At 35.8% G+C, this 27,796-nt stretch overlaps 1 protein-coding gene across 1 annotated transcript in view; it reads left to right on the top strand.

The window, feature by feature from the left end:
- HCN1 (hyperpolarization activated cyclic nucleotide gated potassium channel 1) overlaps positions 1–27,796 on the top strand; it is a 394,718-nt gene that overhangs the window by 321,675 nt on the left and 45,247 nt on the right. Inside the window, exons 5-6 of the mRNA XM_040496732.1 lie at positions 118–264; positions 20,600–20,840. Coding sequence (XP_040352666.1) covers positions 118–264; positions 20,600–20,840 — 388 coding nt within the window. The remainder of the gene's footprint in view (positions 1–117; positions 265–20,599; positions 20,841–27,796) is intronic.

Raw genomic sequence — 27,796 nt, 5'->3', positions numbered from 1 at the left:
TCTTCTTTTTGTTACTGTTATTCAAATGTTACTGAATATTGAGCATGACGAAGTAACATGATAATTTTTCATGCAGCATAACGATGTTTTCTAATTTCCATTTTCCATTCCTTACAGTATAAACAAGTGGAACAATACATGTCCTTCCATAAGTTACCAGCTGATATGCGTCAGAAGATACACGATTATTATGAACACAGATACCAAGGCAAAATCTTTGATGAGGAAAACATTCTCAATGAACTCAACGATCCTCTGAGAGAGGTAAGATTTCTCGTCCTCGATATCCATGGTACATGGTCATGGTTTATTTTCTCTTTTCATGACAAATCTTCAAGTCCATGTTATGACACTACTCAGGAGAGGAATCAGAACCCATTGCTTTGCTTTTCTTCTCCTATATGTTCTCTCATATACAGATTCGATTGTTCAAAAAAAAAAGTACTGGAACATTTTTCTTCTAATTATGACTGTCAGAACGGTATTTTCTGTATCCTTAGTCATAAAAATTCTTTCGTGTGTCCTCATTATCTATATCTTTTCAACCTTACACTCTGTCATCTCTTGCTAACTGAACTCTTTATCTTTTTTTTGATTTCTATTCTCCTTCCATGTTCATTTTACCTGTTTGTTCCTTAGACTGATTATAGACGAACCTGACCTGTTGCAAGTAATTCATTTCCTATTTCCTCATTAAAACACTTCAATGTCATGGTGCGTGGGTGGTTCAGTTGGTTAAGCATCCAACTCTTGGATTTGGCTCAGGTCTTGATCTCATGATTTCGTGAGTTTGAGCCCCTCATTGGGCTCTGTGCTGACGGCATGGAGACAGCAAGGAGCCTACTTGGAATTCTCTCTCCCTCCCTCTCTCTCTGTCCCTCCCCCGCTCATACTGTCTCTCTCAAAATAGACACACTTAAAAAAAAAACAAAAACACTTGAATGTCAATAATCCCCTGTTTGCCTTGCATCTTCTTTCCATACCTCCCCAGAAGTCTTCTGTCTGCCCACTTGAATATTCAGGTCACTCCTGATCAAAGGAATATTCACATAATTGTTCATATTTCTTATAGTGCTTTTCTTTCCCTTCTTTCTTTTACTACCAACCTTCTCAAAAGAGAGCTGTGTAATCATTACACTGTGGTTTGATCTGCACTCCTTTACCAAAGTTGTTTCCTTGCAAGTTATCAGAAACCTGTTACTCATCAAAGCCTTTGCCTTTGAGCCCTTGGTGGTACTTTTTAAAGTGTTAACAAAACACACATCCTGAATCTCTTTTTTGGACTTCCTTAACACTGAACCATGAATAAGCCATTGGCTTCTCATTTTGCATATCTTAATCTGTTCTTTTTAAATTTATGTCTTCTTGTACCTTACTTCTGTAAATTATGAGCTCCAAGTTCTTGCCAATATGCTGTTTTCTTAAATCTACATGGTATATATAATAAGCTATGTAATATAGTCGTTATCTATCATGACTAAACCATTTTTCTTTTGAAGTGTTTCAGTAAATGTTTTAGTCGTTCTCTCAAGTCAATTGGAATGTAAAATTATAGTCTTTTTGGAAACTTTCTCTGCTCTGCACATCCAATCACCAAATGCCATCAGTGCACTGTAGCAGTACCTCCCACTGTGCCCTTGTTGCCTTCCCCAGTGCCTTGGCCCTAACCTTAGTCCTCTCACATGGACAGTTGGCACTGTCTCCTTACTTTGCCTTCCAGTCTCTGGGCTGTCTTCTCTAACTGCCACTTAAAACATTGCTGCTAGATTAATCTTTTTTTTTTTTTTTTTTTTTTTTTTTTAATGAGGATGAGCTACTCATTTCTCTCCTGAGAAACTTTCTCTCTTTACATACAAAATAAATCCAATTTAGTCTCCCTAGACTCGTATTCCAGCCCTTCTGTGCTCTGGTCCCAGCTAAATTTCCAGCTTTACTTTCCCTGCTGCTCCACATGTTCCAGAGTGGCCTACAGCCAAACTGTGCAACTTGCTGTTTTGCAAAAATCAATTATAATTTCTCACCTTGCTTCATATGGTTTTCAGAAATGTCTCTCGTCTGTTAGCAAAATCTAGTTCAAATAATATTTCTTTATTCATAACTTGTTTTTGATTTTCCATGCTAGATTTGATCCTTCTTTTCTTTGACCCCCTAATGCACTGAGTCTACAGCTCTTGTGGGCTCCTTATCCATTCTGTCTATGTTATCATTATTGCTTCACATTTGTTTTCTCCACTTTGGTCTTGAAAGTTCCTTAAGACCAAAGACTTATCTATATTTTAAATTTCTCTTGAAATCTCTAGTGCATGTAGCATATATCAAATGCTCAATAAATATTTTCATTGCAACTAATATCTTTACCATTTATAACCATTCCCAAGCTTCTGCATCCCCTAAAAGTTATTTGTATTTTTTTTTTTGAGCCTTAAACTATCAATTAAGAGTTTGTCAGTAAAGGAATTAAATATCTGCTGTTGATTAGCTTATTTTCTTTACAAATACCTCAAGTAAGACTCACAAATTGTTTTGCTTTGGGAAACACAATTCAAACTCCATTCTTTGTTGTAGTTTTAGAAACAAAATAATGTATAGTTTTCTAAAAAATATATATCAGTGTGCTTTGGTTTATCTCTTTGTTGGATTACAGAATTTGCTTTAAATTCAAATCCCCTTCATTGAAAGGCAGAAGCTCAGGACACTGGAGCCAGGCTGGGTTCTCAAGGGCCCAGAGGAATTCAGAGGCAGGATGGGAGAGGCCATAGCAGGGAAACAAAGGTAACCAAGAGAGGGTATCAGAGATTAAGACTAAATCAAGACAGGAAGATATGATAAAACTAAGGATATATTTCAAAGAAGCAGGAAAATGTTAGGATTCCAGCGTAAAATGTCATTGAGGGAATACGGAAAGTGGACAGAAAAAGTGAGTGTAAAAATGAAGCCTAAGAAGTTTCATGCTTAAATGGGAAGCATTCCCCTGTGCTGAAGATACTCATTGTAGTGTGAAATCAGAATAACAAGTGCATCTTCTTAACCATGTGCATTTTATTAACTACCCTTCCTCTTGCCACACACTAATTTACTCTGGTGTTCAGTGGAAAAAAATTCACTTTTCATTTTTACCCACTACCAAACATCCACAGCCATATGAAGACATATGTCCAATTTCCTTATATTTTCAAACACCATGGTCCAGAGTCTTCGTGTCTTTTATTTCAACTTCTGAAGTTCACTCACAGCTTTTCTCCCTGCTTTTGACCTCAGTTCAAACGGATACTATCACATGGCCACCATACTGACTGATATAGAACACAAATGTCATGACTCTACTCTCTTCCTAGAACCTGATCATGATCTCCCATCCCCTGTAGGAAAAGTCCAAGCTCCTTGACATGACATATGAGATGCTCCATGCCCTGCCTTCATCTTTACTTTTTTTTTTTCATTAACACTTCATCAACAGGAAACTGTTCATAATTTTCTGGGGAAAAGAGAAAGTACTATGAATCGCCTCATTGCCTTTCCTCATGCTACTCTATCTTCACTCCTTTCTACTCAGCTTACCTTCCACTTCCCATTAAACACTCTTACCACACGTGAACTTCTTCGTAAATTTTTCCTGACCGCTCTGTCTCTAACATTGTATTTATCATTTGTCGGTTTATTGTTTGTCTAAGACTATGATTTTCTTGAGGATAGAGGCTATGCCTTAATCTTTATACCTTTATTGACCAGCATATAGTAGAAACTCATCAAATATTTACTGACTGAATGGCCTTTAACAGAATTATGAATGAAAAACAGAGTGAGAATTGTGACTACTTAATAAAAATAGAGATTTTGTAAGTGGAATCATGGTGTGCTCAGACACTTAACACCTTAAAAACGTGAAAACAATGTTCTGCATTTGTTCCCCTGCTTTTCAGTTTTTGCACTTCTGGCATCAGAATCATGCAAAAGCATAAATTTAATGTTATACTGAGGTAAGACTTTATTAGAAACGAAATAGATGGGTCAAGAAAGTAAGGAAACATATAGCAGAGAGATAACAAGAGTCATTATTCAAATAAAACATGAATCTAAAAAAGCCAGAGAAAAGTTCAATAAGAACAATGAGAAATACATCTTGCTGCCTATTAAATTAGAGTGTTATGTACCCGCTGTATTAAAGTCATCGTGGTAGATCATGAGAAATCTTTTTAAAGTAATAAATTACATTATTTCATCAAAAGCTTCATTCCAGTTAGAAGATGAGGCATCAACTTGGCAAAGGCATATTTTGGTCACTCTTGTGCTCCTAGTGTCTAGAAAGTGCCCGGCACATAGAAGACATTGAATGACTGATCCCATCACTGTCAAATGAATGAAAGTAGAATACTTGGAAGGGGAAAGCTGGACTATTTGATATGTATTTTGTGACAAAAGGTAAAAATATAAGATATGTATGGTATACACCACACACCATATAATTGCTATATAATATATATATATATAACATATATAATCGCTAATCATATGTTCAATTTTGAGTCAACCACCATTTTATATTGCAACAAGAGTTTTAACTTAAAATACTTTATTGTACAGAAGGCTCATTTTTATGAAACTATGTAGCCTAATATGAGATGCTAATGTATACTAAAGAGCAGTGATTTCTACCCTAACACAAGTCAGAGTATTCAGGAATGCGTAGAAGTGAAAGGTAGGTCAAGCCTTCAGACTCTCAAAAACATATGCAAAAGACCTATTGAGTAAAAACATAAAATGCAATGTTAAGGAATGTGAAAATTATTCTATATTCATAATCAATTAAGCCATTATGTTGTATCCATTTTATAGCCCAGTTTATTTTTAATGTGTTTGAATACTTTTAAATATGAAGACCCCCAAAGGTGTAAAATGGCAGAAGGAATTTCTTTCGCATGACCTACGATCTTAACAAAAATCTTATACCATGCATATGCAAATTAATTCAGTTAGCAGTTACTACAAAAACACTGCTTCATCAAGTACACTCCTTTGTTTCTATTTCTGTGTCATGAATTAGGTGATTTATCTTTTCATATGTTGAAGACAAATTTAACAAATATCTGGTTCATTCTTACTGTCCCAGTCTCCATAAAAATGGTACCTTCTCAAAGAGGCCCTCCTTGAGAAGTTTATCTGAATTCGTTCTCTTGAAGTCCTTCTCTGAACATAAGCCTTTTTGCTGGGTACATCCACTGTATTGTCTTGGATCCAAGAAGGCAAGGGTTTTGTCTTTCTTGATTTCCACCATAACTTCAGTCCCTAGGCAGTATATATTTAATAACTACTTGTTGGATAAGTAAACGAATGCAAAGAAAGTATTAATCTCACACTTGGCAAATCATCTCAAAGAATCATTGATTGTTAGAGCTCAGAGAGAACATTTTGTCAACAAAACAGTAGTGTTCACGTGGATAAAAAGTGATGCCCAGAACTATGAAGTGCTCTGGCCATAGAATTCTCTTAATACCACTTTCCATTATAGTATGGAAAATATGGTTTCTCAGATATAACAAAAGGATGCTGGTATCTTTAGATTCCTCCATGTTTTTTGATTTTTTTTTAAGTTTATTTACTTATTTTGAGAGAGAAGGAGGGAGAGAGCATGCATGAGTGTGTTAGGGACAGAGAAAGAGAGGGAGAATCACATACAGGCTTCACACTGTCAGCACGGAGCCCAACACGGGGCTCGAAATCGTGAACCCTAAGATCATGACCTGAGCCAAAACCAAGAGTCGGACGCTTAACCAACTGAGCCACCCAGGCGGCTCTGTGATTTTGATTCTTGTGTATATACGATATGCCAGAAGGTCCTATTTTGCTCATGGATGTTTTTACTTTTCACTTTCTTCAGGGTATTTTCATTAGTGATTTAGTGCAGTCAGGATGGGATAAGGGGACATTTCAATAGAGTATCACTATAGAAGGTATATAGATACTCTGTAAAATTTCTATAACCTAGTAACATCCATAGAATAGACAAAAATATTTTTTTTAAGATTCTGTTCCTAGTCTTACTAGAGTGTTGTCAGTGGCTCGTGAAACAAATGTTGCTGGTCTCCCTGTCCAAACCGAAGTAGGAGCCACCTCATGAGGTAAAGATGGCAAATGAAGTTGCATGACCGTCCTCACTTAGGCCACTATGACCTGAGCACTTGGCTCCACTACAATTGTCAGCATTCTGAGGAGGGATTGTAAAGTCATCTTAAAAAATTATCTTCATTTCACTGTGAACTAAAATACATGGACCAGAACAACTATAATTTTCTGAGAAAAACTTTGAGATGGTACTCAGAAACTTGGCATTTCAAATTAAAGCTATTATTTTATGATGTATGTATGCATTATCTATAATCTTCGATTTCTGGTTGCTCTGTGGCTGTGTCTGGTCAAGATTCTGAGTCTGCAAAGCCCATTCTAAGTGATGTCTAGAAACCTCCCCTCCCTCCAGTTGTTATTTGACCTGGCTCTACCTAGAGAGCTTTTGCTTCTCCTTCCATTCACTTATAATATGCGCCTATTTTCCCACAACTGCTCTGTATTCAGTTTTATTGTTTTGAATAGTTTAAATCCCTTTTATGATATGCTCAGTGCCATTAATAGTCATATGTATACTTTCAGTTGTACAACAAATAATGAATGAGAAACTACTACGAAGGGGCTATGCAGCATCACGGTTAAGAGCATGGCCCTGTTTCCACCAGCCCCATTTAAATCCAGCCCCACAACTTACTATATGTATGACTTGGGTTGTTTAGTAACTTGAATGTATTTCCCTTTCCTCATTTTTTAATGTGGATGATGGTGAGATTAACTACTTCATAGAGTTGTTATAAACATTAAATGAGTGGGGGTGCCTGGGTGGCTCAGTCAGTTAAATCATCTGACTTCGAGTCAGTTCATAATCTCATGGTTCATGAGTTCGAGCCCTGCGTTGGGCTCTATGCTGACAGCTCAGAGTCTGGAGCCTGCTTCGGATTCTGTATCTCCCTCTTTCTCTGCCCCACCCCAGCTCACACTCTGTCTCTGTCTCTCTCAAAAAATAAACATTAAAAAAAAATTTAAAGATTAAATTAGCAAAAAATATAAAAAAATTAGAAATGCACCTGGCACATAATAAGTGCACAGGAAAATTTAATTTCAAGTATTACTCTGATCCAGTGAAGAATAAGATACAGTCCCAGCTCTCATAGTTCTTGCAGCTTAGTGAGAGACAGAAATTTAAATAATCAATTATAACTGTATATGAGTGCCATGAGAGGGTTATTCAGAGGATGTTAGGCCACACAGAAGAGGGAGTGTCCATTCTTATCATATGTCTCATTTCTTCTGGAATGTATCCAAACGATCTGCTAATAAAGCCTTTCCTTCATTTTAACAGCCAGCTTTCTGGAGACAATGTCTTAGCATCAAAATTTGGCATTGAAATGTTACGATCGTAAGACTGATGAATGCTTTAGCAAAAGCAGGCAGTGTATTTAAAACTAAAAAAACTAATTAGAAAAATTCAGTGAACTATACCCCTCTGCTTATGGGAGCCTGTTGGAGTGTGTACAAAGTAAGAAGGTCTATTTTTAACATGATCAGATTTATACTTATTCGATTAGAGCAAAATGGCAAACTTAACTGTCGAGAAAGAGGTTAATGCCCTTCTGAGTCTGTCTCCAAAGTTCAGAACTGATCTATTTTTAAACAATGGAGTGTGAAGAGCCATGGGCTGAAAATAGGTACAGATCATGTGTCCCAGTAGAATATAGGACGTCAGTATATTTCATTTTCACAGAACATGAATTGGGCTGAGAGTATAATACTGTCCTTCTGACCTTTAATTTGTTGAATAGACTGTTAAGGAAGAAAGCATAATCTGCATGCGTATTTACTTAGAGCAATCTGCAATCATTTTTTTTTAAAGTACATACTTGTTGATTTTTAAGATTCCATCTATAATGTGTTTAGTTAAGATTAACTAAAACAGGCTAGACTCTGAATTGTAAAATGATAAAGGATCTTTTTAATTATCAGATATTCGTGTAACAGGCACAATAACAAAAGGCTAGAAAAATTCTTCAAGTGGCCTGCTCATGGTCACATTGCCAAACAAAGAAATTGTGTCTTTTTCTCTCTTTTGGTGTAGAGATTTTTCTCTTGCATCCTTAGTTTCTAGAAAACAAATAGACAAAGGAAAATTATCAGTTTCTTATTATGTGCAAAACATTGATCCAGGCATGATGGGAAGGTAAATTGTACGATATGGTTTAGTCTGAAAGTGCTTACCATTATGCTTGTAGAGACAAGATATAAATTCATGGGAAAAAATAAACTATGAAAAGAACGTTAAAGTACTTTACTAAAAATACAAGAAATGTAAAAGGTTCATATATGGTTAATTGCCAGAGAAAAGGTGACACTACATACTAAAATTCTAAATGGATTGAAGACTTATGTGTACAATCTGAAACCATAGAACTCCTAGAAGGAGACACAGGGAAAATGCTTCTTGATGTCAATCTTGGCAGTGACTTTTTTGGATGTGACACCTAAAGGATAAGTGACAAAAGCACATGTAAATAAATGGGACCACATGAAACTAAAAGGCTTCTGCACAGCAAAAGACACAATGAACAAAATGAAAAGCCAACCTATGGAAGGGAAGAAAATATTTGCAAACCACACATCTGATAAGAGGTTACTATCCAAAATGTTTAAGGGACTCATACAACTCAATAGCAAGAAGATAAGTAGTCCAATTTAAAAAATGGGCAAAGTGTGTGAATGGATTTTTCTCTCCAGGGCGCCTGGGTGCCTCAGTCGGATAAGTATGACTGACTCTTGGTTTCAGCTCAGGTCTGATCTCTGGGTTGGTGGGATAGATCAAGCCCCATATCCTACTCTGCACTGACACCATGGCAGCACAGAGCCTGCTTGGGATTCTGTTTCCCTCTCTCTCTGCCCCTCCCTTGCTCACATGTGTGCAGGCATGCTCTCTCTCTCTCACAAAATAAGTGGGTAAACTTAAAAAAAAAAAATGTTCAAGATATTTTTTTCCAAGAAGATATTCAAATGCCCAGTAGGTACATGGAAAGGTGCTCAACATCATTAATCATCAGCGAAATGCAAATTAAAGCCACAATGAGATATCATTTCACGTCTGTTAGAATGGTTGTTATTAAAAAGACACGAACACGGGGCGCCTGGGTGGCGCAGTGGGTTAAGCGTCCGACTTCAGCCAGGTCACGATCTCGCGGTCCCTGAGTTCGAGCCCCGCGTCGGGCTCTGGGCTGATGGCTCAGAGCCTGGAGCCTGTTTCCGATTCTGTGTCTTCCTCTCTCTCTGACTCTCCCCCGTTCATGCTCTGTCTCTCTCTGTCCCAAAAATAAATAAACGTTGAAAAAAAAAAATTAAAAAAAAAAAAAAGACACGAACAAGTGCTGGTGAGGATATGGAAAGGAAATCAGGGAGATGGGAAGAGGGGTAAAGATAACATGTATTATTCGAATAAGGGAGAGCCAGACTACTGGGCCTTTTCCTTAATTTTCCCTAACACTGGTCATTACCTCCCTTCCCCTGCCGAGATTTTTCCAGTGGCATTGTTTGTTTCTAGGCCTTCAAACATTAGTCCCATGCAAGATTGTATAATTCTACTTATATGAACTTCCTGGAATAGGCGAATTCATAGCAACAGGAAGTAAAATAGAAGTCACCAGGGACTGAGGGGAGGGAAAGGGGGGGAGTTTCCAGACTTTTTGCTGAGAGTGATGGAAAAGTTAGATGTGATAATGGTTACACAACATCGTGAATATGTCTGTGAACTGCACACTTAGGAATGGTTAGAAGTACCAAAGAGTTAAATATATATTTTATGAAAATTTAAAAAACTAATCTTGTAAAATAGCACCCAATCTTGTATCTCTAGTGTTGATCTTCAGAGCCATTTCCACCTCCCAGCTGCTCTTATCACCTGAATACCCCAGATGCTTCACACTCGATACAAAAATAAAGTAAAATCGTTTCTCGGTAGAAGTAAATATCGTTTTGGATTTTTATCCCCGGACCAAAGAGCTCAGAAGTTGTTGCAGTGTGTGGGTTGCGTTCCACATCACTTCAGAGTGACCCTAACTGGGTCGTGTATACATCTTGCCCCTGCTCCTCCCTCACTTTCAGAGCCGAGGTTCTCCCATGTCTTGGCAGATACTCAGAAGGGAGCAGTTTCCTTCTTCCTGCCACACTTTTACCAGCCTAACTTGCTCTAGTAGTTTCATAGTACTAGTTTCTAGTTCTTCATTCTAGTAGTTTCTTCCATAACCAAATACAACAGATGGCGTAGCTTAAACAACAGAAACGTGTTTTGTTTTTTTTTTTTTTTTTTTTACTCTTTTAAAGGCTAGAAGTTCAAAATCAAAGTGACAGCAGATTTGGAGGCTTCTGAGACCTTTCTTCCTGGCTTACAGATGGCCTCTCTCTCTGTCATCCCATGGTCTTTTCTCTGTGCTATTGTATCACCAGTGTCTGCGTGTGTCCCCATCCTCTTCTCCAAAGGACACCAGGAAGAATGGATTAGGGCCCACCCTAATGAATTCATTTTAACTTGATGTCCTCTATTAAGGTCCTCTTTCCAAATACGGTCACATTCTGAGGTATTAGGAATCAAGGCTTCAAAATATGAATGTTGAGAGGATACAATTAAGCCCATAGCACTTGGCAATACATGCAGTGCTCTGTGCAAGTCCAACCAAAGTGACATGTAAATGAATGTTCAGTGCAGCTTAGGATGCCTGCCTGGTTTAGGGCCTGGCCTGATTTCCTCCCATCCTTTGCACATGTACATGTACTATTATACACACATCATTTCTATTACTGAGTGTTCATGATGAAAATGAATTTATGGGGGTTTTATTTTAAATTCTTCAAATATAGGTTCTTCTCCAATTCTCCAAACACCTTTTCTCAAGATTGAGTCTTCTACTTCACTTTACTATCTGCAGGTTCTGTTTTAATAGTATTTAGTTCAGCATATTTCTGGACATCTGTCTGCTTTATTTGCTATATTTGACAGTTCATGTCGGTCTGTGTTTACCGTGTCAGATACCTTAACACTTATTCTACAAACTATTCTTACAACTTGCTTTCACCTTGCGGGCCACTGGAGCTGTATTCTTTTGGAGCTTATACAAATATTTCCAGGGCTCCAGTCTGGGATACCACACAGTAGGGCTGAGATACAAAGTCTCCAGTGAACGCGCATGTTGCCAATATACAATTCCTTGATTTAGGTTTGTTTGATCTGCTTCTACCTCTTTTTCTTTGCTTTATGATCAAATTTAAGTGCATGTTAGAATTTTCTGTCATTTGCTGTCATTCTGCCTGGTACCTAATGGAGCAATATGTTCCTGTGTTCTGGGAAGGCAAATCAGTGGGACTATGTTAAGACTAAATTAATTTCAGACTTCATTTGCATTCATATTATAAGGCTTAAATGTGATTTAATACCTCAAAACCAAATTAGATGCCTATGAGAACTGTAACAACGGAAAACATTAAAATGTTTGAATTTGTACATCTCAGAATTCGTCTTGTTCTGATCCGTCCTTTACAAGCGGGCAGATTTCATTTAAGCCACGTAATCATAATTGGCCATTTTTATATGCAGAGATTTTAGGCTAATTACCTTTAACATAATTTAAAGAGACTATTAATCTGGCAACTAATGATATAGCTGGGTTTCAAAACAAGTAATGGTGAAAAATGTCAGTATTTAAAAGGCTATTGCAGACTATTTCTCTGTATTTTTATTGGGTTTCTCTTAATATACCTATGATTTACACAAGATATTAACCATTAATCATGGAATTTTGTTTTGCCATTAAAAAGGACAGCAATGAGGACCATGTCTCAAAATGAGAAATATTTTATATTATAAAAGTGGGAAACAAGAAACAAATATTGAATGTATATTATGATTACACTTAGGTGAATAAGAGTTTGTCTTAAGAGAATACACAAGCACATTAAATCACTCTTATTAAGGAGATGAGAATACAAAATTTTTTTATATATTTTAAGAGATATGTGTGTTTTCATTTTTTGCAAAGATTTTTTTACATGCAGCTGTTTGGTAATACAAAAATGCTTAATTACTTTCTTCTTTAATAAAATGGAAAACTACAATAAACTAAAACCAAGGCATCCTGTATTAATTCATCGAATCTCATTTTTCTATTTCTAAACCCTTTAATTTCCCCAAAATAAATACTAGAGGCAAGTATTCCTTAGCTTTGTAGTATGTTACATAGGTTTTGAGATTCAAATTAATTAGGAGTTGTAATAAAAACTTTCTTTAAAAAAAAAACACAGATGATCTCAACCACAGAAATAGATTATCTTAGATTTTCCCTAACAGAACATAGAAATCAAGGGAAATGCTTTCAGTTTAAGAAATTGAAGCAGTATCTAACTTGTAGTCAACGTTTGATAAATGTTTAGAACATTTTTAAGCATTAAGGTCTGCTTGTATGAGCCAATTTTCTTATGCATGCAATCAACCACCTTGCAATTTAGAAGGCAAACCACCAGATCAATATAAGCCAGTTGGGAATGCTGGGGGAAATTGTTTTTAAATTTCCCAATGTGTTTCCTTTTTTAAAAAAAATAATGGAATGTGTATGTACAATTCACCTGAATTTATTATATCAATAGAGCACCTTTATTATAAGAATCCTATATTTTATTCTTGATGATAGCCAGAAGGGAATTTCACTGAGTCTACCCTAAGAATTTCTTGTCATTTTCTTCTTCTGAACCTCTGCACTCACTTTAACTTTGGTTTTTAATAAACAATCCCCAACTCAACTTTTTCTTTTACCTGAATTAGTATCCTCTTAACCAAATTACCTTGAACCTTTTGTTTCTTTACAAGTTTATAAAGTATATAGTCTATACAATTCGTTTGATCTTAACCAACATTGTTTTTTAGTAAACTATAAATTACAGTGGTTAAAACAGATAACATTGAGTGAACTTTGTTAAATGCTTTACTTGTGTTCATTTAATTATCATAATCTTTGATAGATTTGCTATAACCTCCGTTTTACAGATGAAAAGATTAAGATTTGAAGAATCTGAGTCACTTTCTATGGGCACAGAGCCAACTGGTTTTGAAATCAGAGATTGAGTGTGTGCATGCACCCCCCCCACACACACACACACAAACCCATATTTATTTTACTACTTACAATTATTTTCTACAGAATATATACATGTACATCTTCCTCCCTCAACTAGGTATAAACTTTCAGATAATTCTTTATTTTAGGAACAATAGTTTCTAAACCTGACTGCTTATAACTTGGAGTGTTTTATTAAAAGTAGAGATTTTGAATCACATCCCCTAGAAATATAGGTTCAGATTCTTTAAATTTGGATTTGAGCCTGGTAAAATGTATTTTAGTGAAGTCCCATAAATATGTCCACAGGATTATCATCTTCCTCTAAAGATTAACAGGGAGGATAATGTTCTCTTTGGCAGGTGGTTGAAGCCTTTTTAAAACTGATGCTGTCTACATGAGAACTATGATGAGAGCAAGGACCCATGGAATAATCCTGAATAGTTTCTTTTACTTTCCAAGAAAAATAGCTTTTCTTTATATAAAAACTTGTTTCATTTTCCAGGAAATAAAGGCATTTAGATTTAGATTTTTAAAAATAATTGCCAGGTGCACAGCTATCAGTTTGCTATCTCACAATCAACAAATGTTCATGTCAGGCTCTCACAATGTGTAAATTTCAGAAGAACAAATTATGGTTAATACCAAAACCTTCAGGGTTTTGGTAATTCCAGATATGTACAAAAGTAAGATGGCTTCTTAGAATCCATCAAAATCCTGAGTTAAAGAGCTGGGTTGCCCAACAAACAAACCATGGTTCCTCCCCTTACAAGTATGCGGTCTTGGGAACATTACTCAGTATCTTCTATAAAATGGGGTAGTAGTAATAATTAAGGTATAGGAATTTTGCAACAATAAAATAAATTAATACTTGTAAAACATTTAAAGCAAACCTAGAAATCAGCAAGAACTCAAAAAATATTGTCTCTTATTTTTATAATGTCATTCGTAAAATTATCCCTACCTTAAAAAACAAACAAACAAAAAACTAACACATCCACTGACTCTAATTCTTACTAGTCAAGGCAACTGAACTGTGGGGGGAAAATAGGGCAACATTAGCAGCACTCTTTTATAGGATGTTCTCGGTGATAAAATGTCAGTTGATATAGATTTGACTATATTTATTTACTTGTGTCTAAAGTTAGTATAGAAGTCTATATGCCTGGATGCCATCAGAATGTCTAATATAAGTTCTTAGAAGGAAGGTCTTGTGTGTTCTGCAGAGTCTAAAAATACAGGGTGTGTTGGGTGTAGGAATTTAGCAATGTAACAGCAGCTCTGTTTTGTTAAGATTACTCTGTGATTCATTATTGTAATGATGGTAATTACATTTATAGCTACCGTCCCTAAAACATTTTAGAACTATACCATGTAGAATAAAATAATGTAGAGTGGAGGAGATCTAAATGTTTCACAAAATGGAACTTTCCACAATGATGGTTAAATTATCGGTCAAGAATTGTAGTGCTTCAAGGAGCACTATTCTTTAAAATATTACTATTTTTGGGGCGCCTGGGTGGCGCAGTCGGTTAAGCGTCCGACTTCAGCCAGGTCACGATCTCGCGGTCCGTGAGTTCAAGCCCCGTGTCAGGCTCTGGGCTGATGGCTCAGAGCCTGTTTCCGATTCTGTGTCTCCCTCTCTCTCTGCGCCTCCCCCGTTCATGCTCTCTCTCTGTCCCAAAAATAAATAAATGTTGGGGGAAAAAATTTTAAAAAAATAAAAATAAAAATAAAATATTACTATTTTTTTAACAATAGTCAAACAAAATATTGCTTAAGCTCTCCCAGGGTCTCAGAATTTGCATGATTCCTAAGTGCTGATTTATGGTAAAAAATAATACTTAGAGAAGAAATCTCCGTATATCTCAAATCCCATTTTCCTGATTGTCATAACTTAAACAAACTGGAATCAGCTCACCAAAAAATATATATATATGATAAAAGATGCCACTAAGAATGAAAAGGCAAGCCATAGATTTGGAGAAGATATTTACAATGTATATCCCAACAAAGAACTCATATCAAGACTATAAAAAGAACTCCAACAGCCGGAAGAAAATGAGGAAAACTTGACTGGGCACCTCACCAAACAGGATATTCATCTGATCAGTAAGATACAAAAATGTGCATAACAACATTAATCATTGGGGAAATGTAAAATAAAACTACAAAGAGAAAAAAACTGTAAAACAATGAGATCTCTCTGCGTACCTATTAATGGCTAAAATTAGAGTGATAACATCAAATTTTACTATGGATATAAGACAATTGGAACTTATATATTACTAACATGTAAGAAAAATAACACAGTCATTTTAGAAAATTTTTGGTAGTATCTACTAAAATTAAATATAGGGGCGCCTGGGTGGCGCAGTCGGTTAAGCGTCCGACTTCAGCCAGGTCACGATCTCACGGTCCGTGAGTTCGAGCCCCGCGTCGGGCTCTGGGCTGATGGCTCGGAGCCTGGAGCCTGTTTCCGATTCTGTGTCTCCCTCTCTCTCTGCCCCTCCCCCGTTCATGCTCTGTCTCTCTCTGTCCCAAAAATAAATAAACGTTGAAAAAAAAATTAAAAAAAAAATAAATAAAATTAAATATAAGCTTACCTTATCACCCAGCAATTCCAATAAAAGGTAAATAAATATTCAAGAGCAGTCAGTGTGGGTGCAGTCACTGTGGAAAACAGTACAGAGGTTCCTCAAAAAGTTAAAAACACTGCTGGGTATTTACCCAAAGAATACAAAACACTAATCAAAGGGATACATGCATCTCTATGTTTTATAGCAGCATTATTTACAATAGCCAAAGTATGGAAGCAGCCCAAGTGTCCATCAGTGGATGAATGGGTAAAGAAGATATGTACACACACACACACACACACACACACACACACATACACACACACACACACACACACTCTCTCTCTCTCTCTCTCTAGAATATTATTCAACCATAAAAAAAAAAAAAAGAAATCTTGCCATTTGCAACAACATGGATGGAGCTAGAGAGTATAATGCTAAGAGAAATAAGTAAGTCAAAGAAAGACAAATACCATCTGATTTCACTCATATCTAAAATTTAGGAAACAGAACAAATGAGCAAAGGGGAAAAAAGAGAAAGCGACAAATCAAAAACAAACTCTTAATTATAGAGAACAACCTGATGGTTACCAGAGGGGCGGGGGAAAGGGAGTGGGAAGATGGGTTAAACAGGTGATGGGGATTAAGGAGTGCATTTGTGATGAGCACCAGGTGATACATGGAAGTGTTGAATTATTACATTGTACATCTGAAACTAATATAACACTGTATGTTAACTACCTGAAATTAAAATAAAAACTTAAAAAGCCAAAAGAAAAAAGAGAGAAATCAGTGCATATGGCACTTCAAGAATGTTCATAACAGGTGTATCTTAATAGCTTAAAACTGAAAACACCCTAAATGTCATGAAAAGTAGAATGGATAAATAAACTGTGGCAGAGTCATAAAATGAAATATAGGCTGAAATATAAAAAGAAAGAACTATCACCACCCAACAACATGGATGAGTCACACAGAAGCAAGACACAAAAGACTACAGAGTATATCATCCCATTTAATCTGAAGTTCACGAGCAGGTAAAACTTTTTATGGTGATAGAAATCAGAATAGCTAGGACCTCTGGTGTGAACTGGAAAAGGAAATAAAGGGAAACTTTCCGATAACCCCTATATGGGGATCAGGTGGTTATACATTTGAAAAATTCACTTAAGATTTGTGTTCACTTAAAATCTGTGCTCTTTACTCTGTCTATATTATACTTTAAAAAATATTCTAGTCCTCTGTGACTAAACAATGAACAGAAATAATTATGACATAGGAGAGCAAAGCAAGACAAAACAATGCTAAAAAGGAAAGACTGATATCTGAAGTAAACAGACATGGCAAAGTAGAATCAAATGCAGGATTCTTCACTGTTTGTTGTATTATGTTTCTATTTAATAGGTAAAAGTGTATTTGGAATTTGAACAGATTTGTGTTTTTAAATTACTCAGTTGTTTAATTATGTAGGTATAATCTTATAGTCATTTAGTTTATACTTTGGGATTAATTCAGTACCACATCATTTACTTTGTTACACAAATTGTTAAAGCTTTAGCCATTGGTAGCTCTTTCATTTGGCCCCTATGAGTGACTCTCATCATTGCAGGATTTTTTTTTTTTTTTTTTTTGGTTGATGTTTGTATTTGGTTGGTTGGTTGGTTGGTTGGTTGGTTGGTTGGTTGGTTGGTTTTTAGTACGTCTGTACTTGTTACTACAAGATGCTTTGGGAAGAGGTAGCTACATTTTTTTAAAGTGTTGATAGTAAGCTTAGTAATTTGGAGTGCCTTATTAAGGTCAGGGCTACGTCTGATTCTCTTAGAAATGGAGCTTTCCTCAATTTAAAGCATATGGTCAATACTCTTCATTCAGGCCAGACATGTTGCTAAAATAGCTCATTATAACAAGTGCCATAAAGAATCTGGATGGAAATTAGAGATATTAATAACTTAATTGTGTGTCTTCCTTAAAGTCAATGTGCTTATAAGGAACTGTGATTGATGGAGGAGGAGCTTTAAAAGTCTTGTTTTACATATGGAGAGATATTAATAACTTAATTAAATATGTTCCCTAAAAAATGTGCTATAAAGAAATATGATTGATGGAGAAGAGCTTTTAAAAGTTTTGCTTCACTTCTAGACTCACATGAATGTTTCCATTAAACTATATGCCCTCCAAGCAAGCAACTTTCATGGGAGGAGAGAGGGCTTTTAAATGCAAATCACCTTCTGTCTAATTACATTTTTTTTCTTATCAAATACTTGTTAGAATTTACAGTTTCAAACTGATTGTAGTCACATTGGAGGTAAAAGTTCCACAGGGAGAGAGAGAAAATTAATGGGTTCCTTTAAGCAATAGCAATAATATGAAATTATCCCCACAGTGTTATAATCAAGGCAGTCACAATAGGTATACCTTAATATGCAGTGCATCACAGAAAAAGAATTATTCATATAAAGAACAGTTAAATTGTTTATAAAATATACTTCCAATTATTTTCTAAAATAAAGCATAAGAGAACAATGAAGAGAAAAAATTGTGTAGTTTAAGTCAAAGAACATAGATAAAAAGATTCTCTGCCTTATTATTTTTATTTGAAAATTCTTATTTTCTCTGCAACCTGACTTATTTTCACTTTCCTACACAGTATTCTTCTGTCATTTTACATGTGGAATCATTAATTCCTCAGTCAGTCTGGTCCTTTTAATGACCTACCCTGTCTTCCTTCAACTCATGTGGTTAGCTTGAGTACCTTGAGTGGTTCACCTCTTATCTTCATGCCATTTTGTTTAGAAGTATTTTGAATAATAAAAAACACAGTTTTTTATACACAAGAAACCTGTTTCTCAAGTGATTTTCTTGAGAAAGATTTCTAACAGTTTTAAGTAAATACTTACCAATGGGAACAAAATTTGTTTTTGTGAGCACTTTTTTCCACGCGGAAACTCCATCTTCCTTCTTTCCTTCCCTCCCATCTTTCCTTTTTTCTTCCTTTCCTCCTTCTTTCCACCTTCCATACATGCATGCATGCATATTTACTAAGGACTTACCGTAGTAAGGGCTGAACCCTGCTTTAGTCCCACCTCCACCACGGCACTTCAGCTCTAGTTAAAATTGACCACGAGTCAACGGACAGCCACCCATGGAGTCAGCTGTGCATTATTTAGGCTTGGGTGTTGCATGTAATATCTTTCTCTTGTTTTTTGTTGCTATGTGTACTGTTTGCTTGTTACAGCTGACATTTAAATATTTTACCATCTTCCATGAAGCCTCACCATTAGAGACTCTTCTTTGCTCTACTGAACTCCAAAGATATGATTAAGGATGAAATACCTTTTTTTTCTGTGATGGACCCCAAATTTTGTGCCCTCTATATCAGCTGGAAGTTGTTTTTTGTTTTTGTTTTTGTTTGTTTTTGTTTTTGTTTTTTACCTATTCCAAGATAAGGTCAGGTCATTTTATAAAACAAGATTGAGGAAACTTTCAGAGCACCTGGGTGGCTCAGTCAGTTAAGCTTCTGACACTTGATTTTGGCTCAGGTCATGATGTGATGGTTCTTGGGATGGAGCCCCATGTCAAGTTCTACATTGACAGCATGGAGCCTGCTTACAATTCTCCCCCCTGTCTCTCTTTCTGCCCCTCCCGTGCTCTCTCTTGCTCAAGTACGTACACTCTCTTGCTCTCAAAATAAATAAATATTTAAAAAAATTAAGATAGAGGAAACATTTTTCCCTCAGCCTTACTCTATAAATTTGTATATTTTCCCAAAGAAATAATTCAGATCTCAGCCTTTGCTACTATCTCCAAATATTTTTTTGTCCTTTTCCCATCTTTTAACAGGGTTTCCTTCAGTTTCTGTATCTCTTAAACGAGATCACAGATTCAGGTTTAACCCTTTTCCCTTGGGGCTTATTGGAGAAGAAAGCTTTGAGAAACGGCATTGTGGTAAAATTTAGATTACTATTGTTTATCCTTTTACATATCTAACTTGCAAGATTAAAAATGGTTGGTCCCATATCTGTATGTTAGCCTAAGGAGATAGCACTGTGTATAATCTGGACCAGAATCTACAGAATGAAATCAAATATGTAAGTCTTCTAATTGAGAATTGCCTGGTTCCAGAAATAAAACAAACAAACAACTTAGGAGAAAGAACATATGGCCCCTCCATTCCAAGACTTCCAATGGAAACCCAGGAGGCCTTGAAAAGAGTGGTTTTCTGATCTATCCCAGAAACAGATTGAATTTACAATAATAGGTTATAGTTAGATTAGAGCCTTCTTGGGTAACCTTTCTCTGCACACTCCATTGTCCTCACTTTAATGTGAATAACATTAAGAAAAAAAAATTCTGTTGTCTGGCAACTGGGCCTTTGTTTCAGAATTCTGGTCAGTAGGTACAAGTTAGATCATTCAACAATACAGCGGAGCACAGGAGCAGCAATATTATAGCTAATAGGAGGTAGTGTGGCTTCTTTTCTTCATAGAATAAGATCAAAGGGAGACTGAAACTCTTCCACATTTGAGTTCTAATTTTACATAGAGTATAGCAAAGGGATGAGAAGGTATAAAAGATAAGATGTACATATTTAATTCACATTTACTGAATGTTTAATATATATCTATACGATACTAGGTGCTGCGAATATAAAATTCCAACACCAAAATAAACCATGATTTCTGGCTTTGAAGAGATATGCAGATTATTAGAATTTATGTATCTTTGGTTCTGAATTTAAATTGCAAAACTGTGCTATATATAGATTTTAATTTAAGTGTGCTTATCTCCCTGATATGATTAATATCTCTCTTAATATTTCTTTACTCTTGCCATCTTTAGGAGATAGTCAACTTCAACTGTCGGAAACTAGTGGCTACAATGCCACTGTTTGCTAATGCAGACCCCAATTTTGTGACTGCCATGCTGAGCAAGTTGAGATTTGAGGTGTTTCAACCTGGAGATTATATCATACGAGAAGGAGCTGTGGGTAAAAAGATGTATTTCATTCAACATGGCGTTGCTGGTGTCATCACAAAATCCAGTAAAGAAATGAAGCTGACCGATGGCTCCTACTTTGGAGGTTAGTGGGGAAAAAATGCAATTGCGATGAAGTATAAGTTGCTTTGCTTATGTCTCTTCATCAGAACTTTGGAGATGTCAGAATGCTGATTTGTAGCTTTTGACTATGAATTCGCATTTGAATTCCGATAAAAGTGTCTATAATGGCATGTTTTCACATTTCAGTGTCACACATTTAGTGCCTGTACATTTACCACTGGATCACTTGAAGTATCTTTTTATCTTCACAAACTGAAACTGATTAACAGTGGCTTCAACCAGATGGAAAGTATATTTTTTCTCACACGGAAATCCCAGGAGGGTCAGATGGCTCTCCCCAGGACAGTTTTCAGGGACCCAGATTTCATTTATTTTATTGGTCTGCCATCCTCAAGAGTGTTTTTCTCATTTATACAAGAGGACCTGGTTCCTCTCCATTATGTTTGATATGGCCCGCAGGAGAGGGAGAGCGGCACAGAGGAATTGAAGAGTGAGCAATTTCTCTATTTAGGGGTGTGCTCACAATTTTCACTATCACTGCTTATCTATATCTGATTAGCCAGAATGTAGTTGCAAGAGTACTTCTAGTTGTATACTTACAAGTATACTAGTTGAGTGATGTGTAAGTCAGGGATCTCCAGAGAAACAGAACCAATAGTATAATATATACACAAAAGGAGAGTTATTATGAGGAATTGGCTTATACAGATATGGAGACTGACAAGTCTTATGATCTGCTGTTTACAAGCTGGAGACCCAGAAAAGCTGATGGTATAATTTAATCTGGTTCCAAAGGCTGGGAACCAGAGGAGTTGATGATGTACATCCCAGTCCGAGGGCAGAAAATGAGATGAGATGTTGGCTCAAGTAGTGAGATAAGAAAAGAGGGTTGAACTCCCCCTCTTTCCTACTTTTGTTCTGTTCACACCTCCAGTGGATTGGATGTTACCCACTCACATCGGGGAGGACAAATTCCTTTACTGAGTCCACTGATCCAAATACTAATCTTATTTGGAAACATCCTCACAGACACATCCAAAAATTATGCTCAATCTGAGCACCCCATGGCCAGTCAAGTTGACACATAAAACTAACCATCACAAGTGGAAATTTCCTTTCTAAAAATCTGAATATTTGAATTGTTGCCAAGTTTTACTATTATAGGATATATATTTATATTTGTGCACATGTATAAAACTTGCCTAGAAGTTGAATAACTGGGTCAAAGACTGCATATTTTTAAGTTAAAACAAACACCAAATTGTTTCTTTGATGAGACAGCCTGTTTCTACATGCCTTGCCAATTCATTTCTACTTTTGTCCTCTAAGTAAAAACAGCATCCCCTTCTTGTTTAGTGTGCATATTGAGGTTGAAGCATTTTTCATATTTATTATTTGTACTTTATTTTTTCTGTTTATTCCTTGCATAGTTTTCTAGTATTTTTTTACCTTTAAAAAAATACATTTACTCATTTTTGAGAGACAGAGAGAGACAGAGCACAAGTGGGGGAGGGGCAGAGAGAGAGGGAGACAGAATCCAAAGCAGGGTCCAGGCTTCGAGCTGTCAGCACAGAGCCCGACGTGGGGCTCGAACTCACGAGCTGTGAGATCATGACCTGAGCTGAAGTTGGATGCCTAACTGACTGAGCCACCCAGGCGCCCCTTTTTTACCTTTTTAAAACCAATTTACAGAAATGTTCTTAATGTATTTTTGATAGGCTTTAACTATTTTCTTCAAGATTGTTGTTTCTTTTGTAACTATCACTCACTTTCCTTTTGTCATTCTGATCTTCATTATTGTTGACTTGATTTGAACTTGCCTCTCCTTTCCTTTAAAGCATTAGAGATTTTGTGTTCCTTAAGTGGCTTTTGTACTCTGCAAAATTATGAAAAGTTTTCCATATTTACCTCTATTTTGTTTGGTTTTATAACATTTTATTACTACTTGATTAAAATTTACTGTATTTATGATTATACATACTTGAATTATATTTTTATTTTAGTATTAATCCATCCTGCCTATATTTGTGAGTATAGTATGAGATAAGATTCTGTATTTTTCCCCCAAAGAGACAAGTTTATCACCATCACTCATGGAAGATTTCATCCTTTCTGCAAAACTTTGAAATATTTCTTTAATAATATGCTGATATACACTATTGTAACAACAGAAAATAGTACTGGATGACATATTTAAAAGTTGCTAAGAGCGTGGATCTTCAAAGTTCTTATCACAAGAAAAAAAATTTATAACTATATATGGTGGCAGATATTACCTAGCTTTCTTGTAGTGATCATTCCCCAATATATACAAATCTCAAAGTATTATGTTGTCATGAGCACGCTATGAAGGCACACACACGAGTTGTGTCTTTCTACAGTGTCAGCTTTATTCAATCATAAAGCAAGATTAATATAATTATAAAGCAGTTTCACGATTCCAAACTCAATGACATTTCACTACTTGTTTAACTTGCTTCTTACATGTCACACAAAGCAAATCACAAGACAAGCAACACATCAAACAGATAGAACAGGGGGTAGGGAAATAACAAAACCGAACATGAAATCGGTCCGTGGACGCACAGTTGACACAGAGCCTAGGTCTGTCCAGGTCGGCTCTCAGAATGTGCCTCTGATTATGTCCAAGCAGTGGAGGCTCTCTGTTCTGTTCGGAGATCAATCGATCAGAGCCTTTGGTGGCCGCTGCCTCCAAATCGTCCATGTTTCATGTGGTCACACACAAAATGGTCAGTGTCTTGAAAGTCTTAAGGTTGCTACCAAACTCTTCCTTTTTTTAAAGGATTTAACGAGTCTTGGGCCTTTGCAGACCTCCTCTGTTTCTGCTGAGCATCGGTTCTGAGTGTGTTGTCAGCTCAAGCTGGTTTCGGTGCTATCTGGTCTTAGCTGCAATGCCCTTGGTTCTTGCGTCACTGCTTGACCTAAGTTACTGCTTGACGTGAGTAACTGCTTGACCCCATGTTGCTCTCTATAGTTGTATACCTGAAACTAACATAATGTGTCAATTACATCTCAATAAAAAAGGAAAATCCTCAGTATGGAAAGAGCCCAATTGTTCAATGGATGCGTGGATAAAGAAGATGTACACTTTTCTTAGTTTCTGCCAATTCTTTTGGAACATTAGAAACTTAATGATTAATAATAGTCCTCTGGTACTACAGTATCAGGACGTTGCAAATTTAATGTTTAAATATTCCCCAACACTAGGAAACTGAAATGTTTTTCTTAGAAAAAGACGAGAAGTCTGTCTTCAAATATCCACAGGTTTATCCTGTAAGCGGCAATCCAAGTGAAGCTCTTTCCCTTCTCATAAGTGAGGTATTGAATAAATGATCGTTATTACTTTGCGTTCATCCTTCCCAGACTTTATAATATGCCATCTTTAGAAGGCTTCTCAGTCAGAAGCAATGTTTCCCACCATTGTGTCTCCATAGTACCTCTCATAGCTTTCCAGAATGCTAGTATCAGTCTACTTCATACTGAAATTAATAGTGTAGTTGCCTATCTTCCCCCCAATACTGGATGGTAAGCAATGTGTATATCAGAATCATCAGGAGCTGTTTAAAGCCAAAGATGCTTAGGTCCCACCCATCAGAGATTCTGATTCACTAAATCTAGACTGGAGACAGATTTTTATTTATTAGAGACTAGTCAACCAGTGTATCTGGTCCCTTAAAAAAACAAAATCAGTAATCATTTAAAAAGCATTTAAGTCAGGTTAGTAACAGTTGAGAAAAAGGCAATGAATTCCATTTTGTCATAGAAAATTAAATATATGCTGAGTTTAAGAAGGTTTCTTCAATAACAGTTAAGAAATATTAACTAGGAAAAGTTTTGAATTTTATTAAATGCTTTTTTGGAATATATCAAAATAACCATAAGGTTCTTATCCATTAACCTGTTGTGGCTGACTAAAATATATCAATTCAAGGTAATTAGCTTCCTTGACTTTCCCTCTCACCCATAGTTTTGACGTTTCCAGCTTCTCTTTCTTCCTACTCATCTTTGTCATGATTCTGTTTTGCCTCATCAGCCCCTTAGCCTTTTGTGCAGATTGTGCAAGGGAAAAAAGAAATTTGGAAAAGCTAAGAACCAAAAAATTCTACTTTAGAAAGTACAGAGAATCAATATTCCAATAAAGAAAAAAAGGTGGGGTAATTCAAAAAAAAAAAATGATGGGGTAAGAAATAAAAGCATACATGTACAGGCCAAGTTTGGGGAAAGTTTGGGAGGGAAAACATTTTGAGGCAATTAATGGGGGTGTGATAAATATGTAGAAGAAACATCTAGAAAGGACTTTCTGGAAGCTTTATTATGCATTAAGAATGTATTTTTACATTTGACATACATTTTGTCAATTCAGAGGAGCTTTTAATTACTATACAGTTATATTTGCTAGTATGATTAAGGTTTTATACAAAGACTGCGACACTTACCTCCCTAGGTTTAAGTGGATTACACTATTAGTAAAGTCAGTTTACAGTAATGAATATCGTTGTGTTGAGTCACAAGATCATTAATGGGATAAAAACTAGTTTGTCCTGTTATATTATTATTGTAGCAACTCTGTTTATAAGTGAAATTGGGGCTGTTATTTATTGTTATGGTGGTTATTTTTGTGATCCCCTAGCTGATTTTGGATATCAGGTTTTATTTACTTCTTGGAGAGAATAAAAAAACTTTCTTAAAAATGTATTCTCTATTTTAAGGAAGTTTAAACAACCTAGGCATTACCGTTACTTGAAGCCTACTTTGGTTTCACGGATAAAGCCACTTGTGTCTGATTCTCTGTCTTCTATAGTTATTAAAGTACTTCAGGTTTCTACTTCTTTATGAGTAATCGTTTAGTTCATCTATTTCAATTGTTCATAATACTGAAAAGCTTAAGAAAAAATCTGATGCCAGGGCCAGAATTATACCTTAGGGTTTGTGATTGAATTGAGTGATGTTGAGATCCAAATATCAGCATGAAAAAAAAAACCCCAGAAGATTCCAGATAATTTTCACATTATATATATGTATACATAGTTCCCTTTTTATTTTCAATGAACATTTAATTTTTAATTTTAGATACAACAGTTTTAAATACAAAATGATTACAGAGAATTCCATATATCTCATACTCAGTTTTCTATTATTAAAATTTACCATTACTATGATACATTTGTCACGATTAATGAATCAATATTGATACATTATTATTAATAAGTACTTAATAAAGCACACACTTCATTCAGATTTTCCAATTTTTAACCTAATATCTTTTCATTCAGGATCCCATTTACTTGTAATGTCCTCTGGTTTGCTCTTGGTTTTTAAAGTTTCTTAGATTTTCCTTGTTTTTGATGAACTTCACAATTTTGAGGAACATTAGTAAGGTATCTTATAGAATGTCCCTCAGTTGGGATGTGCCTGATGATTTCATGATTAGATTGGGATACATTTGGGGGGAAGGAAGATTATACACAAAAAGTGCCATTATCTGCACATAATATCCAAGGTATATACTATCAATATGTCTTATCGCTGTTGATGTTAACCTTGATCACTTGGTAGTGTTTGTCAGGCTTCTCCACTGTAAAGTTACTCTTTTCCCCACTCATTCCATACTTCCCTCTTTGAAAGAGTCACTAAGCATAGCCGATGACTAAGGACTGGGAAATAATGTTCCACTTTCTTAAGGACAGACTATGTACATAAATTATTTGAAATTACTCTAAGTGGGATATTTATTTACTGTCTTACATTTTCATTTATTTATTAAATCCTTTTTTATATAGAAGTATGGACTCATGAATATTTTATAATTGGGTTTATAATCCAATACTACTTTATTTGTTTTCATTTGTTTTTAATTCCTGCATAGTTAACGTATGGTGTTATAGTAGTTTCAGTGTACTATATAGTAATTCCACAATTCCATATATTACTCAGTGCCGATCCAGATAAGTGTACTCTTAATCCCTTTCACCTATTGTCTCTCATCCCTGCACCCACCTGCCCTCTGGTAACCATTTAGTTCTCTATGGTTAAGAGTCTGCTTTTTGGTTTCACTCTCTCTCTTTTCCTTTGTTAGAATTTGTTTCTCAAATTCCACATATGAGTGCAATCATATGGTATTTGTCTTTCTCTGACTGACTTATTTTGCTTAGTATTATACTCTCCAGCTTCATCTGTCTTGTTGCAAATGGCAAGATTTCATTCTTTTTATGGCTGAATAATATTCCATTGTATATATACCACATCTTTAACCATTCATCCATTGATGGATACTTGGGCTCCTTCCATGTTTTAGATATTGTAAATAATGCTGCAGTAAGCATGGGGGTGCATATATCCCTTGAATTAGTGTTTTTGTATTCTTTGGGTAAATACCCCAAAAGTGCAATTACTGGATTGTAGGGTACTACTATTTTTAATTTTTTGAGGAACCTCCATACTGTCTTCCACAGTGGCTGCACCTGGTTTTATTCCCACCAACAGTGCACAAGGGTCCAATCCTACTTTATTAATTGTATTGCTCAAATTATTCCAACTTTGGCCATTTGGACCTCTTTCAATTGGCCCCTGTGTACCTTTGAAACACTCCTGTTATTGTGAGTTTGGGGCTTTTTTCTCTGTCTTGTTGAGATTTTTTTTCCAGCATTGTAAAATGCACCTGGCTCATTTTGTATATTTCCTACCCAGTCATAGATTCAGCAGTTCCACCAAGGATCTCTGGTTCTGTTCATTGGAGAGTAGTTTTAGAAACAAAGATCTGGACACCAGGTGTACTCATTACTACTGGGCTATCATTACTTCCAAACCCTCTCAGATGACAAGGCAAAGAGTTATATATTCATATACTAATGTATATATACACATATCTATAATAAATATTTCTACGTGTATCCATCTGTACCCATGTTAAGCTAAATATGAGCTCATACTGATATTTCCAACTCTAATCCATTAACA

This window comes from Herpailurus yagouaroundi, unplaced genomic scaffold, assembly GCF_014898765.1.
Source record: "Herpailurus yagouaroundi ecotype Mexico unplaced genomic scaffold, PumYag 29, whole genome shotgun sequence".
In the NCBI taxonomy this organism is placed as follows: Eukaryota; Metazoa; Chordata; class Mammalia; order Carnivora; family Felidae; genus Herpailurus; species Herpailurus yagouaroundi.
This window is presented reverse-complemented; position numbering and strand designations above follow the sequence as displayed.